At 42.2% G+C, this 15,965-nt stretch overlaps 1 protein-coding gene across 1 annotated transcript in view; it reads right to left on the bottom strand.

Annotated features, from left to right (window-relative positions):
* Positions 1-8,266: 8,266 nt before the first annotated feature.
* LOC120022190 (receptor-type tyrosine-protein phosphatase T-like) overlaps positions 8,267-15,965 on the bottom strand; it is a 356,205-nt gene continuing 348,506 nt past the window's right edge. The window contains exons 31-32 of the mRNA XM_038966074.1: positions 9,043-9,178; positions 8,267-8,320 (exon numbers count right to left, since the gene is read on the bottom strand). Of these exons, the coding sequence (XP_038822002.1) occupies positions 8,267-8,320; positions 9,043-9,178 (190 nt within the window). The remainder of the gene's footprint in view (positions 8,321-9,042; positions 9,179-15,965) is intronic.

The raw sequence follows: 15,965 nt of genomic DNA, 5'->3' as shown, positions 1-15,965 counted from the left end.
TATCCCAATGCAATTCCACACACAGCACATATAAGCCTGGGATATCGACCATTCAAAGTTGGCTTTAGTGGGAGTGACCATAGAATTCTATAGGAGTGAACTTACTGAGTAAATGATTTGTCATCGCCACTAAACACAGTCAAACAGTAATAATTATGGCTAAACCCTGCCAATTTCCCTAATTTATATTCTAAAAATCTGATTTTAAACCTAACCCTAAATAATGAAGGCTAAGTTTAATGTTTTGGTCCACCAGACCTTGCGCGCATTTGGGCGGAAGTGTCTGGGAACGAGATTAGGTGTAATGTGACTAACACTTTAGAGCGTATGCCATCCTTCAGCAGAACATGTCACCCTTTATAAAACACAAGTTTATATCATATTCAACATAGTGGGTGTAAGAATATTTTGAAGATAGATACACAATGCAGAGGATGAGAGGACGAGAGTGCTAAAAACTAAATAGAGTTCTAACGGTCAATAGGGAATTGTTAATGGAAATAGTTGGGCCTCAGTTCAACAGCTGTTTAGAATCTGTGGAATGTCAGTCCTGAACTATGTGTGCTATGTTCTGTACATTGAGTCTGGAGCAGGATACTTGTTATTTGGCCATTTGCCCAGTTGTACTGCAAGGACTTCTGATTGGTCAACCCCAGGCTAGGGTGGGGGGTTATAAATTACATACTTTCTTTGTTCTGTTCTTTATCATTTTCAAATAAATCTATTTTTCTCCGCCTGATTTGCTTTGGGGTTTGTGTTATTGAAGAATAACATCAACTGCTAACATGGGTAATGTCACATTTGACATTGGCGATTATGTCACACAGTTATGCCACATTTATGAACCCTTTACAAAGCATGGAATACGGTTATAGATGCTTTGTAACACATTTATGTAGTGCTTATGAAGACATGAAGGATTTATGAAGCCTTTCTAAGCTGAATGTAATTTAAAGCGGGACCCAGTGGGGTCTGTTTTATTGATAATTTCGTAGGTGACATGCTTACACAACAGCATGTTAGTAAAAGTCTTCTCTAGTCTCATGTTTTACTAGTATCTCATCAAGAAATACAGGTCCAAACATTTGTTTTGACCTTTCTATGTGGTGTTCATGACAGCTCAATAATATCTATAATGGATTATTTTCTATTTTCTTTTGGGCACAGTGGTATTACATATTTTTGTTGCTGCATAATCCTAATACAAAATGTATAGCTGTACATGAGTGGGTGCATCCTTGAGCCTTTTATGGACCGATCTAAAAGGCTCATGGATGCACCCATTCATGTACAGCTATACATTTTGTATTAGGATCATGCAGCAATAAAAATATGTAATACCACTGTGCCCAAAAGAAAATGGAAAATAATCCATTTTAGGTATCACTGTGCTGTCATGAACACCACATAGAAAAGTCAAAACAAATGGCTGGACCTGTATTTCTAGATGAGATGTAAGTAAAATATGAGAAGACTTTTACAGTACCAGTCAAACGTTGACAAACCTACACATTCAAGGGTTTTCTTTATTTTTACTAGTTTCCACATTGTAGAATAATAGTAAAGACATCAAAACTCTGAAATAACACATATGGATTCATGTAGTAACCAAAAAAGTGTTAAAAAAAAAATCTATTTTAGATTTGAGATTCTTCAAAGTAGCCACCCTTTGCCTTGATGACAGGTTTACACACTTTTGGCATTCTATCAGCCAGCTTCATGAGGTAGTCACCTGGAATGCTTTTCAAACAGTCTTGAAGGAGTTCCCACATATGCTGAGCACTTGTTGGCTGCTTTTCCTCTGCGGTCCTACTCATCCCAAACCATCTCAATTGGGTTGAGGTCGGGTGATTGTGGAGGCCATGTCATCTGATGTAGCACTCCATCACTCTCCAGCTTGGTCAAATAGCCCTTACACAGCCTGGAGGTGTTTTGGGGTCATTGTCCTGTTGAGAAACAAATGACAGTCCCACTAAGCGTAAAACAGATGGAATGGAGTATCGCTGCAGACTGCTGTGGTAGCCATGCTAGTTAAGTGTGCCTTGAATTAAAAATAAACTAACAGTGTCACCAGCAAAGCACCGCCACACATCACACCTCCTCCTCCATGATTCACGGTGGAAACCACACATCTGGCGATCATCCGTTCACCTACTCTGCATCTCAGAAAGACACGGCGGTTGGAACCAAAAATTGTCAAATTTGGACTCATCACACCAAAGGACAAATTTCCACTGGTCTATTGTTCATTGCTTGTATTTCTTGGCCCAAAAAAGTATCTTCTTCTTATTGGTGTCCTTTAGTAATGGTTTCTTTGCAGCAATTCGACCATGAAAGCCTGATTTATGCAGTCTCCTCTGAACAGTAGATGTTGAGATGTGTGTTACTTGAACTCTGTTAAGCATTTATTTGGGCTGCAATGTGAGGTGCAGTTTACTCTAATGAACATATCCTCTGCAGCAGAGGTAACTCTGGGTCTTCCTTTTTCCTGTGGCGGTCCACATGAGGGCCAGTTTCACCACAGTGCTTGATGGTTTTTGCGACTGCACTTGAAGCAACTTTCAACGTTATTTACAGTTTCCATATTGACTGACCTTCATGTCTTAAAGTAATGATAAACTGTTGTTTCTCTTTGCTTATTTGAGCTGTTCTTGCCATAATATGGACTTGGTCTTTTACCAAATAGGGCTATCTTCTGTATACTACTCCTACCTTGTCGCAACACAACTGATTGGCTCATATGCATTAAGAAAGAAAGAAATTCCACAAATTAACTTTTAAAAAGGCACACCTGTTAATTGAAATGCATTCCAGGTGACTACCTCATGAAGCTGGTTGAGAGAATGCCAAGAGTGTTCAAATCTGTCATCAAGGCAAAGGGTGGCTACTTTGAAGAATCTCAAATATAAAACATATTTTCATTTGTAAAAAGAAAAATCATTACTACATGATTCCAAATGTGTTATTTCAAAGTTTTGATGTCTTCACTATTATTCTACAATGTGGAAAATAGTAAACATAAAGAAAACGCTGTAATGAGTAGGTGTGTCCAAATTTTTGACTGGTACTGAAATAACACATTTGGAGCATTTGGCTAATGATTTTTGTCCCCCATGAGACACTGTAGATGCGGACGCCTATTTCACTTCTTCAAAATCCCCCAAATTAATCTCAGATAAGTCAAGAAATCTCAAATAAATTTTGACATTTTTGCCAAGGATGTTTTAGTTGCGCAATTTTACATTGAACTTACATGGAACCCAAACCCGCTGCGCACGTGCACCATCGTGCATAAATGTATTTTGTCCCCCCACACCAAACGCAATCACGACACGCAGGTTAAAATATCAAAACAAACTCTGAACCAATTACATTAATTTGGGGACGGGTCGAAAAGCATTAAACATCTATGGCAATTTAGCTAGCTAGCTTGCACATGCTAGCTAATTTGTCCTATTTAGCTAGCTTGCTGTTGCTAGCTAATTGGTCCTGGCATATAAACATTGAGTTGTTATTTTACCTGAAATGCACAAGGTCCTCTACTCCGACAATTAATCCACACATAAAACGGTCAACCGAATCTTTTCTAGTCATCTCTCCTCCTTCCAGGCTTTTTCATCTTTGAACTTATATGGTGATTGGCATCTAAACCTTCATAGTATTACCATGACGACCGGCAAAACAGTTTGTCTTTCAATCACCCACGTGGGTATAACCAATGAGGATGGCACGTGGGTGGGTACCTGCTTCTATAAACCAATGAGGAGATGGGAGAGGCAGGACTTGCAGCGCGATCTGCGTCAGAAATAGGAATGACTTCTATTCTAGCCCTTGGCAACGCAGACGCTCGTTGGTGCGCGCAAGCAGTGTGGGTGCAATAATTGAATAACATGGATTTCTAAATGTATTTTGTAATGCACGCGACGTGTCCGGTCTGATCAGCATGTTAGGTGTTTGGTGCAGTTTTTCTCAAGTAATTTGTTTTGATGTGTTGTCTTATGTAAACAAAGTCAGAGCTGCTGGGCAAGTCTGTCTCACTGTCTATGCTATTGTATGGAGAGCTGTTCACCCAATGTTAGTGGGAAAATAGACATCGTCAAATCAAATCAAAACCCAACCCATTTACCCGTGGTGACACACGGATGTTCCAAACGCCGTTTTAGAAGAGACTGACTTTTTTTGTAGTCAATTTTGACACCAGAATAACTGTTTTTGACTCATACCGATGCCACATAGACCGTTTTCAAAGGATTCGTTGCTTTTTAAAGGCAGTTGCTCTTTAAGCATGAGAATAGCATGTTTCTCCACGTTCGGGGGGTGGAGATCTAAGAAATGAAAGTATGGCTTCAGATAAGCCGTATTCTGACCTTGACTTAATTCCCTCATAATTCCACCACCTTCACGCTTGAGGAAACCATGAGTAAGGTCAAGGGAACCTGCCGGTTCCAAGTGGGAAAAGCATCTACTTTCTTTTTTTCTGATAGAAATAACAGCATTCTCCATGCATTGTAATCTATAAATGGATAAGAGCTATTGATAAGAGCTTGGTAAATGAGTAATAATTTTTATTTGTACTTTTTATGTGGAAAGCAGAAAAAAGTAGCTTCTACATGTGCAGTAGCTAATGTGGATCCTAATAATCTAAACTAATATGTTTGGAGAAGGGGTTATTAAATAGACATAGCAATTGTTTTAGATAATTTTTCTTCATGATCCCTGGAGACTAATGTGAAACCAGCCATATGGAAGCAAACTGAAAATCATATTCAAATTATATGTTAAAGACTATAGTTAGCTGTGCCGTTACTCCGAATTTTCATTGTGTGCCCTCATAATTTGGTGGATGAAATTTTGACACCCAACCTATAGGCTTCAGTCGGGCTGAACCTGCCAAGTTAATGTATGTGCTTCAGAATGTTTTAATTATAGCCTATGCCCAGGCTTTTCTCCATTTTAGTTTACAATTTGTATCATGTTAAATATTAGCCACTATTGGGAGCCACCGTCAGTAATACCCACACAGTGTTCGTTTTCTTCCATTTGTCATCATTCCATTCCATTTACCTTTCTTTCCTCTGTCACGTCCATGTAAGTTGTTTCTGAGGGTCACTAGCATCAATGGATCATATTAGGCTAACGATGTGCAATAATGTAGCCCATTTCAATCATTATAGAACTCAGACCACATGTAGCAGGTTAAACCTGGAGCCTGGCACATGGTTCATGACAACTGGACCGTTGATTAGTGAGAATTAGGGTAGATTCATAGGACTAATGTGTAACCCCTATGGTACACTTTTTTCCACCTTCCAATATTTCATGGATTAAACCTGAGTATTACAACTTTCAGGATGAATCAAATCACTATTTTATTTATCATCCATATATTTTGTGCATAAAGGCTCTTTAAACCTATTTTTTTATGATTAATAGATACTTTCCTGACCCTAAAATATGGCAATACATTCTACAAGATCAGAGTGTTTTTAGTAAATGTACTCAAAACCCTATAGAATGAAAACTTAATGAGAAAATCTGTTGGCAAGCAAGTGGGAGGGTTTTCAGCAGTTGAATTACATTTATTCAGCGTGCGCAAGGGAACCTCCTCTACAAAGCCCATTTTTTCAACTTCATAAGGTAAGTCTAAATACCAACTACTGAGAAGAATGTAGGAAAGGCGTGCATAAGAAAGGTGAAATTTCTACGTCGGAATCGGGCCCCAAATGCCTTGTGTACATGCTATTTCTTAATTTTCTATCTGCACTCATTAATTCTGGAGATGACTGATCATGCATTAGTTAGCAGCACCATCTCGAGCGATGAAGATGCATTCCTCTCCCCCAGTCACCGAATACCCTTGTTTTATGTGTTTAAGCAGATATATTAGATGCCCCCTTAATAATGACATTTCAGTGAGAGCAAATGAAATGGGCCAATTGCCAAACTCATTTCAAAAAACAAGAATACATGGCATTATTTTAGGCTTGTTGAAGGGGGGTAAATGGATACAAATCACCCTGTGGCAAAATGTTATATATGGAAAACTGCACCAGATTGGCCCTTGCATCCCAATGAGGGATCATCAAATGCAGCCACATCACAGCCTTAAATGGATGGGACTAGAATGAATTGGTTCATTTGCATGTGTCTGTGTGTGTCTTTATGTGTAACACTCTGTCCACACGTGTGCATTCGGTGTCTGGGATTAAATGGTTAAAATGGGAGGGTTGGATCTTGATTTATCAGTATTTTGTTTGATTCTCGCTGAGATTGATGTTTCACCTTCGTAATGCTATTGTAATGTAGGCTTGACATTTACTGTATATAATATCCATGGTTGTAACTCGGTTGATGAAATGTGTTGGAAGAAGAATGATTCAAATCTATTGTTCAACATTTTGGTCCCTTTATTTGATGTTACCACATTTTCTAACAACAAAACAACCATGGCAATTTCATCACCAGATCTAAATATCACTTTGCTAGACAAAAAAAAAAAAAAAAAGTTATACAAATCCAAGAAAAAAAGGAGGAAAACAAAATATAACATAGATAGTGGAGATATGAAAAGCCAAATAAAGCCTATCGGGAAAAAAAGGAAAACAACTTGCATTCACATTATCCTCTCTTCCATTTGAAATCCAACACTGTTTCTCTTTGTGCTTTCAGTCACCAAACAACCGCATGTCAATAGTACAACTATGCTGTGCGTTGATACAAGACTTCTTCAAGTCACTGTCCATGTTGAGCAAAACATTCTACTGACAAAGCCCTATACAATACTGTACTAAAACCATTCAATGGACAGAAAACACAATAAATTAAAAAAAACAGTTAGCTTGCAAAACTCAGGCCGGGACTCGATCCGAAACTGCACCATAGAACGCTTGTCATTTATAGGTAATTTCCAAATGAGCCAACATCTGCAGTTTACCTTGAATGTGATTTATGCAAACGCGGGAACATTGCCTATAAAACTAGAGCGCTTGGATTGAATCCCTGCCTCATTCAAGAGTTGGGTTCACAATTTCAGATTCTGGATTCCGTTCCCATGTCAAACAGTATGTATTAGATGCATAGGGAGAGAGTAATGGCAGAACACACGTATGGTGTCCATATTAGGACATCCTTACACAAAGTCAAACTGCTCCTAGAGTATGGGCGCAGAATGAACAAGGATGAAAAGCAAAGTATTCTTCTCACCAAAACCTGAGGTTGGGCAACAGTAGGGCAGGGGCTGTTACAGTGTTTGACAAGCTTGAGGTGCACATTACTAGAACATTATCCCACTCTATCCTTCGGCTGACACGTTTCTTCACAATTCGGTTAAAATCGTATGTGTGCTTAAAGATGTGAATATGGCACTATCGAATCAAATTACACAAGAGTTGAAAACGTGTTTGAAGGTAAAGCAGTGCAAAATACAGTGCAAATTACAAAACACATGAACGTCTTGATGAATACTGTATATGTAGCGCCGGCATAGAATGCTAAAGCGTTGACTGACTTCTCTCACTTTCAATGCAGAAAACCAGAATGGGTCTCGGAATTCGTGATTGTCTGCATAGCACAAGAGCCATGGGACACCAGAATGATGAGAACATGCCACAATATCAAAATAAACCAAAACGTTGACTGAAGACATCACATTGAGAATGTGAGAAAATCAGTGTGTGAACATGGATGTAAAGCTGTTGCAAGAACCACAAAATCCAAATAATTACAAAATGTATCTGCCATTTTGTGTTCAAACGGGTGGTAGCAGGGGGGGGGGGGGGGGGGGGGCTATATAATACAGTCGTTATTAATGTTCATTAAAAAGAGGTGCAAAGCCAGGGAGAGTTTGAATCTTCCCAACTTGTATTTGTCTTCGTCTGTCTGGTGGTATCGGTTCTGTTGGTTAGTCTGCATGTTTTTTATTAGGATCCCCATGATCTCAGCTAATCTTCCAGGTTGTACTTTTACATTGAGGGTGTAACATTCAAGGCATATATCTAAAAAGGAAATGACTGTACAAGATCACATCACAGTTCAAGATGGACACTGAAGAAAGAATTAAAGTGTTGAGGTTTTCATTTCATTTTTTCTTTATACAAACAAAAGCGGTCCCAGTCTTGCAGAAGTGCACACAAACCCAGTGTGGAGTGCGTTTTTTTTCTTCTGTACAGTTTCACGTGTGTGTGGTTGCACACACACAACCCCTGCCTCATATGGGTTGGTGTTTCTGCAGTCAGCACTGTGTCCCACTGACACGAGAGGCAGTCTCTCAGAATGCGCTAAGGGCCTCCAGAGCAACTTCATAGCAGAATTTATACTGTTCCTAGAAAAGGGAAAGACTAGTCACACATTGGCATAATTTTCATATTATCTCTCAGAAAGTGAACTTGCACATCAGGTTCATGGATAATTTTTTTATGATGAATAAAAAGGAAACTCAAGCACACTGGGGATCTCTATGCTTCCAACAATAATATTATCAATCTCTTCCATGAGTAGCACTGTTTCATAATTCAAGTGGGAAAATAACATTCAGAGACAATTTAACAATATAACAGTAGATAAACAACAAAGATAATCAAATCGTCTTTTATCTAAATACAATAAAAATTCCATGCAGGATTATGACAGTAAATTCAAAGTCTACAATAACCTTTTTACTATGGTAGTTGTCTTTTGCCACCAAATCTGCTTTAATTCTAAGTGAACAGCTGTACCCACCCTGAGATGGTTCTGTGAAATTGAGCATCTTGTTTCTGAAGCTATATTAGAAGGTATAGAGACATCTGCTAAACAACACCTGCCATAGCAAGTCATCCACCTGAGGATATGTGTGTGGTGTGTGTCCGCCTTACTGTCTATGGTCTAAAACCTGTCCAATAGAGCCACAACTGTGTGTCCTGAGTGTGTGTCCTACGTTGCTTATATAGTAGCTTATATATACTATATAAGCAACGTAGGACACACACTCAGGACACAGAAACCTTCCTCAAGCCTCTTATACAGTACCATATCACCCTAACTGTTGTGGTCAATGGAACGTACCATAGTCTCCACCATGTTCGATTTGTTGTTCCTCAGCGTCTTGACGGTGTGGAACACGTCTACAATGTTCTGCTGCTGGATCATCTCACTGATGCTGCAGATGGCACAGAAGGTACCACTCCGTCCACCACCAGTCCTGTTGGAGAGAGGTTAGGTAGCCTAGTGGTTAGAGCATTGGACTTGTAATCAAAAGGTTGCAAGATTGAATCCCCGAGCTGACAAGGCAAAACATCTGTCATTCTGCCCCTAAACACTGTTCCCAGGCCGTCATTGAAAATAAGAATTTGTTCTTAACTGACTTGCCTAGTTAGATAAAGGTTAAAAAATATATATATATATATAAATATATATAGTTGAAGAAAAGGGGGTGAATGAGGATAGAGAGAGAGGTTAAAACAGGGGGATGAGAAAGGGACAGATAGAGCTAGGAAGAGGGACAGAAAGGTATGAAGAGGTAAAGGAAGAGAAGGAGACATCGAGAGCAAGGAAGGGAGGAAGATAAATGTAAAGAGAGGTGAAAAGGATGAAAGGGATAGTAAAGGACAGAGAGAGTGAAGGAGGACAGAATGATAAAGACAGCTGGGCCTAAAATGACCCCTCTTCAAGCTAATGAGTAGTCATTCTGACTGCAACATTCTACATTTAAAACATGCTATCAGAAAAATAATAATTTGGTTGTTTTTGTGAATGTCTTAGGTAACAGAATACAAAGAAAAAAAATACACCATAGCATTTTCATTAGTTTATGTTACGGCTACATGTAAAAACGAAAGAACACCAAAATTCAAGTGTTCAATCAATTGTATTTGTGGAGTGCCTTTGTTACAACTATGAAATAGAAAGTATATGTGTTGGAACATGGTAACAGCTTCTTTTTATAAGGACAAAACAAACAAAAATACCCAAACCACCAAGATGCACGATCAGCAAAATGTGCAGTTAAATGATGAAAGCATCAGTAGCCTAAACATCATTATAAGCGCCAAGTGTGCTTGATAAAATCAGCACAAAAGCAATAATGAAATTAGAATGAATATAAGTCTTTATATGACACCAGTCAAAAATAGTCTATTGTCAGCTCATGCTTAGATGGAATATGCAACGGCATCAGATGGAGCATGTCCATGCCACATAAATAACAAAAGCTTGTGAGTGCGTTGCTGATGTTGTTTTTTGCTTGAGATGTAGGGTCTGCTCTCTGTGATGACATTTTGTGCTGATAATTAATCGGCACTTAGCATTGTCACCGGCTTGTTCTATCCAAAAGGTGCCTCCCTTCATTTGGTGGTGGTGCGGGCACCAGCTCACTGCGCACTATTCTGGATTTTTTTGCGCTCAAGTCTCGGAGATGTAGAATCAGAATCAGAAGAATAAACATAAGATTTGTCATGATTCATTTCATCCCCACCATCCGAGTCATTTTCATTCAGAATTTGTAGCAATGCTAATGCAGCATGTGCATCCATTTGTCTTGGTCTTCTTGCCATTGTAAATTAAGCACACTCTCACTGTGTACTCCAAGTAGGCCAGAGTATACTGATAAGACTGCTTGGATTCGGGGAACTGGTATGAGACTGACCGGCTCAAATTGGCCTTATGTAGCAAAATTTCAAATATATATTTGTTTTTACATTGGATAAGAGTAGAGACTCATAGCTACAAAATGGTATATCATACACTGCATTTCTGAGGAACAATGGGAAGGTAATTCTGCTTTGAAAGTTGATAAACTTTCCAGTTTGAGAAAAGGACCTTTGAATATTTTTGGGACCTACTGGAGAGCTCTCCTTTGACTACACCCATTCGGCATTGTTCACATCCTCTTAACTTCTCTTGGGGAGGGGGCAGCATTCGGAATTTTGGATGAAAAGCATGCCCAAATTAAACTGCCAGCTACTCATCCCCAGAAGATAAGATATGCATATTATTAGTAGATTTGGATGGAAAACACTCTGAAGTTTTTAAAACTGTTTGAATCATGTCTGTGAGAATAACAGAACTTATTTAGCAGGCGAAACCCCGAGGACAAACCATTCAGAATTTTCTTTTGAGGTCACTCTCTTTTCAATGTGTTTTCATTGGGAAACCAGATTTCTAAGGGACTTTCTTGCAGTTCCTACTGCTTCCACTGGATGTCAACAGTCTTTAGAAATTGGTTGAGGTTATTCCTTTGTGTAATGAAGAAGTACGGCCATCTTGAAGTGTCCTGTTAGATAGAAGCGCGTGACCAAAAAGCTAGCTACAGTTGGTTTTAATCCTGTATTGAACACAGATCATCCCGTTTTCAATTTTATCGATTATTTACGTTAAAAAATACCTAAAGTTTACAAAAGTAGGTTGACATTTTTTGGCAAAGTTTACAGGTAACCTTTGAGATATTTTGTAGTCACGTTTCACAATTTGGAACCAGTGTTTTTCTGGATCAAACGCGCCAAATAAATGGACATTTTGGATATATATCGACGGAATTAATCGAACAAAAGAACCATTTGTGATGTTTATGGGACATATTGGAGTGCCAACAACAGAAGCTCGTCAAAGGTAAGGCATGAATTATATTTTTATTTCTGTGTTTTGTGTCGCGCCTGCAGGGTTGAAATATGCTTCTCTCTCTTTGTTTACTCTGTTGCTATCCTCAGATAATAGCATCGTTTGCTTTCGCCGAAAAGCCTATTTGAATTCTGACATGTTGGCTGGATTCACAACCAGTGTAGCTTTAATTTGGTATCTTTCATGTGTGATTTAATGAAAGTTTGATTTTTATAGTAATTTTTATAGTAATTCATTTGAATTTGGCGCTCTGCATTTTCTCTGGCTTTTTGCCAAGTGAGACAGTAGCGTCCTGCCTAAACTCAGATTTTTGGATATAAATGTGAACTTTACCGAACAAAACAAACATGTATTGTGTAACATGAAGTCCTATGAGTGTCATCTGATGAAGATCATCAAAGGTTAGTGATTCATTTTATCTCTATTTTATTTCTGCTTTTTGTTACTCCTCTCTTTGGCTGGAAAAATGGCTGTCTTTTTCTGTGACTTGGCTCTAACCTAACATAATCGTTTGGTGTGCTTTCGTCGTAAAACCTTTTTGAAATCGGACACTTTGGCTGGATTTACAACAAGTGTATCTTTAAAATGGTGTAAAATACTTGTATGTTTGAGGAATTTAAATTATGGGATTTCTGTTGTTTTGAACTTGGTGCCCTGCAGTTTCACTGGCTGTTGACGAGGTGGGACGCTACCGTCCCACATACCCTAGTGAGGTTTAGCCAGCCCCACCCATCTCTTTATGTCACGTCCTGACCATAGAGAGCCTTTATTTTCTATGGTGGAGAAGGTCAGGGCGTGACTGGGGGGTTAGTCTAGTTTATATTTTCTATGTGGGGTTCTAGGTAGTTTTGGTATGATTCCCAATTAGAGGCAGCTGGCTATCGATGTCTCTAATTGGGGATCATACTTAAGTAGCATTTTTTCCACCTGTGGGTTATGGGATATTGTTTTGTTTTATTAAACATGTGGAACTCTATGCACGCTGCGCCTTGTTCCGTTAATTCTACAAACGATCATGACAGAATATCCCATCATAAGATGACCAAGCAGCGTGCCCAGGTGGAGAAAGTATCCTGGACTTGGGAGGAGATCCTGGATGGGAAGGGATCCTGGACTTGGGAAGAAATCCTGGCAGGACAGGATCGCCTTCCTTGGCGGGAGACGCAAGGAGAGAAGGGAGAACAGCGACGATGCCGGGGTTCGCGGCCACAGAGTAAGCAAAAAAGACAGCACACGGGGAGGCACACGGGGTGGTCGGCGGAGCCGAGGTGCGAACCAGTGACAACATGGGAGGAAGTAGAGAGGTGGTCGGTCGACCCAGGGAGAGTGCCAGAGCCCGCCTGGGAGTCAATAGAACAGTGCGAGGAGGGATACCGGAGAATGGAGTTGGCGAGGAGTATGCGCATCAGGCCTTCAGTGCGCCTCCCCAGTCCGGTACGTCCTGTGCCTGCTCCTCGCACTCGCCCAGATGTACGCCTTCACAGCCCAGTATGTCCTGTGCTAGCTCCTCGCACTCGTCATGCGAAGTGTGTCATCGTTCCGGTACAATTTGTGCCAGTTCTATGCGGCAGGTCTCCAGTGTGCCTCCACAGCCCAGTGCGTCCTGTGCTAGCTCCTCGCACTAGCCGTGCAAAGTGTGTCATCGAACCGGTACCATTGACGCAAGCTATACGCACCAGGTCTCCAGTGCGCCTTCACAGCCCAGTTCATCCTGTTCCTCCTCCCCGCACTCGCCCTGAATTGCGTGTCCCCAATCCGGTGCGTCCTGTGCCTGTTCCTCACACTCTCCCTGAAGTGCGTGTCCCCAGCCCGGTACGTCCTGTGCCTGCTCCTCGCACTCTCCTTCAAGTGCGCCTTCCCAGTCAGGTACGTCCTGTGCCTGCTCCCCACACTCGCCCTGAGGTGTGTGTCACCAGTCCGGTGCCACCTGTACCGGCCCCACGCATCAGGCCTCCAGTGCGCCTCCCCAGTCCGGTATGTCCTGTGCCTGCTCCTCGCGCTCGCCCTGAGGTGCGTGTCACCAGTCCGGTGCCACCAGTGCCGGCCCCACGCACCAGGCTTCCTGCGACGATCCCCAGTCCAGAGCTTCCGGCGACAGTTCCCGGTCCAGAGCTTCCGTCGACGGTTCCCGTCCAGAGCTTCCGGTGACGGTTCCAGGTCCAGAGCTTCCGGCGACGGTTCCCGGTGCAGAGCTTCCGGCGACAGTTCCCAGTCCAGAGCTTCCGGCGACGGTCCACGGTCCGGAACCTCCTGAGACGGTCCACGGTCCGGAACCTCCTGAGACGATCCGGAACTTCCTGAGACGGTCCACGGTCCGGAACCTCCTGAGACGGTCCACGGTCCGGAACCTTCTGAGACGGTCCACGGTCCGGAACCTCCTGCGACGGTCAACGGTCCGGAACCTCCTGCGACGGTCAACGGTTCGGAACCTCCTGCGACGGTCAACGGTTCAGAACCTCCTGCGACGGTCAACGGTCCGGAACCTTCTGCGACGGTCAACGGTCCGGAACCTCCAGCTCCATGGCCAGAGCCTTCACCCTGCGCCGATGCCCAGACTGAGAACGCCGTCCAGTCCAGCTCCAAGGCCAGAGTCTTCTTCTGCGTTGGTGCCCAGTCCAGGCACGGCGTCCAGTCCCACTCCATGGCAGGAGTCTTCCTCTGCGCAGATGCCCAGTCCAGGCACGGCGTCCGGTCCCGCTCCATGGCAGGAGCCTTCCCCTGCGCCGATGCCCAGTCCGAACATGGCGTCCAGTCCAGCTCCATGGCCGTAGCCTTCCTCTGCGCCGATGCCCAGTCCGAGCACGGCGTCCAGTCCAGCTCCAAGACAGGAGCCTTCCCCTGCGCCGATGCCCAGTCCGAACATGGCGTCCAGTCCAGCTCCATGGCCGTAGCCTTCCTCTGCGCCGATGCCCAGTCCGAGCACGGCATCCAGTCCAGCTCCAAGACAGGAGCCTTCCTCTGCGCCGATGTCCAGTCCGAACACGGCGTCCAGTCCAGCTCCATGGCAGGAGCCCTTCTCTGTCCCGATGCCCAGTCTAGACATGGCGTCTAGTCCCGCTCCATGGCAGGAGTCTTCTTCTGCACCTAGGACCAATCCAGGCACAGTGTTCAGCCTGGATCCATGGCTGGATCCGCGGGATGAGCGGGTTCTTTGCCCCGCACCAGAGCCGCCACCGACACTAGACAACCCCCCTTAACCCTCCCTTTTGGTTTCAGGTTTTGCGGCCGGAGTCCACACCTTTGGGGGGGGGGTACTGTCACGTCCTGACCATAGAGAGCCTTTATTTTCTATGGTGGAGTAGGTCAGGGCGTGACTGGGGGGTTAGTCTAGTTTATATTTTCTAGGTAGTTTTTTCTATGTTGGGGTTTTGGTATGATTCCCAATTAGAGGCAGCTGGCTATCGTTGTCTCTAATTGGGGATCATACTTAAGTAGCATTTTTTCCACCTGTGGGTTATGGGATATTGTTTTGTTTTGAGTTAGTGTTGTAGTCACGGTTCGTTGTTTGTTAGTTTATTGTTTAGTCTTTGCTAAAGTTTCACTTCTTTATTAAACATGTGCAACTCTACGCACGCTGCGCCTTGGTCCGTTAATTTTACAAACGATCATGACACTTTAAGGATTCACATGTGAGGTCATATGCTAAACAGTGAGTAGCGTAGTAAAGATTAAGACTAAAAGTTGTACTAGCCTACAATAAGGAAAGATTCCAGGTAAAAAGAGTGTCCAGATAAAAATATTGTATAAATATTAGATGACGCATACCCAGACACACTTGTCTAAATTGAATGGTCATGTGAAAGAAATGCTTTAACCCCCAGCCACATCCAGTGGTGGAAAAAGTACTACATTGTCTTACTTGAGTAAAAGTATGAATTCAAATTCCTTATATTAAACCAGACTGCACAATTTTTGTTTTTTTATTGACGGATCGCCAGGGGCACACTCCCAAACACTCAGAATTGACAAACAAAGCATTTGTGTTTAGTGAGTCTGCCAGATCAGATGCAGTAGGGATGACCAGAGAAGTTCTCTTGATAAGTGCATGAATTGGACCATTTTCCTGTCCTGCTAAGCATTCAAAATGTAACGAGTACTTTTAGGTGTCAGGGAAAATGTATGGAGTAAAAAGTACATTATTTTCTTTAAGAATGTAGTAAAGTAAAGAGTAAGGTAAGGTAAGGTAAAAATGACTTAAGTGGTACTTACACTACTGAGTGCAGGTAGTCTGTAGCAGTGAAGTAACAGCCAAGCTAAGGCGTAACAAACACTGATACCCTGATGAAGACAGCTTGTCAGTCGAAACGTTATTATTATTGCATCTTAGCTCCTAGAGTGTGAGGCTCTCCTTTTATTTTTCAAGTGCTCTACTC

Source organism: Salvelinus namaycush, chromosome 2 (assembly GCF_016432855.1).
Source record: "Salvelinus namaycush isolate Seneca chromosome 2, SaNama_1.0, whole genome shotgun sequence".
In the NCBI taxonomy this organism is placed as follows: Eukaryota; Metazoa; Chordata; class Actinopteri; order Salmoniformes; family Salmonidae; genus Salvelinus; species Salvelinus namaycush.
This window is presented reverse-complemented; position numbering and strand designations above follow the sequence as displayed.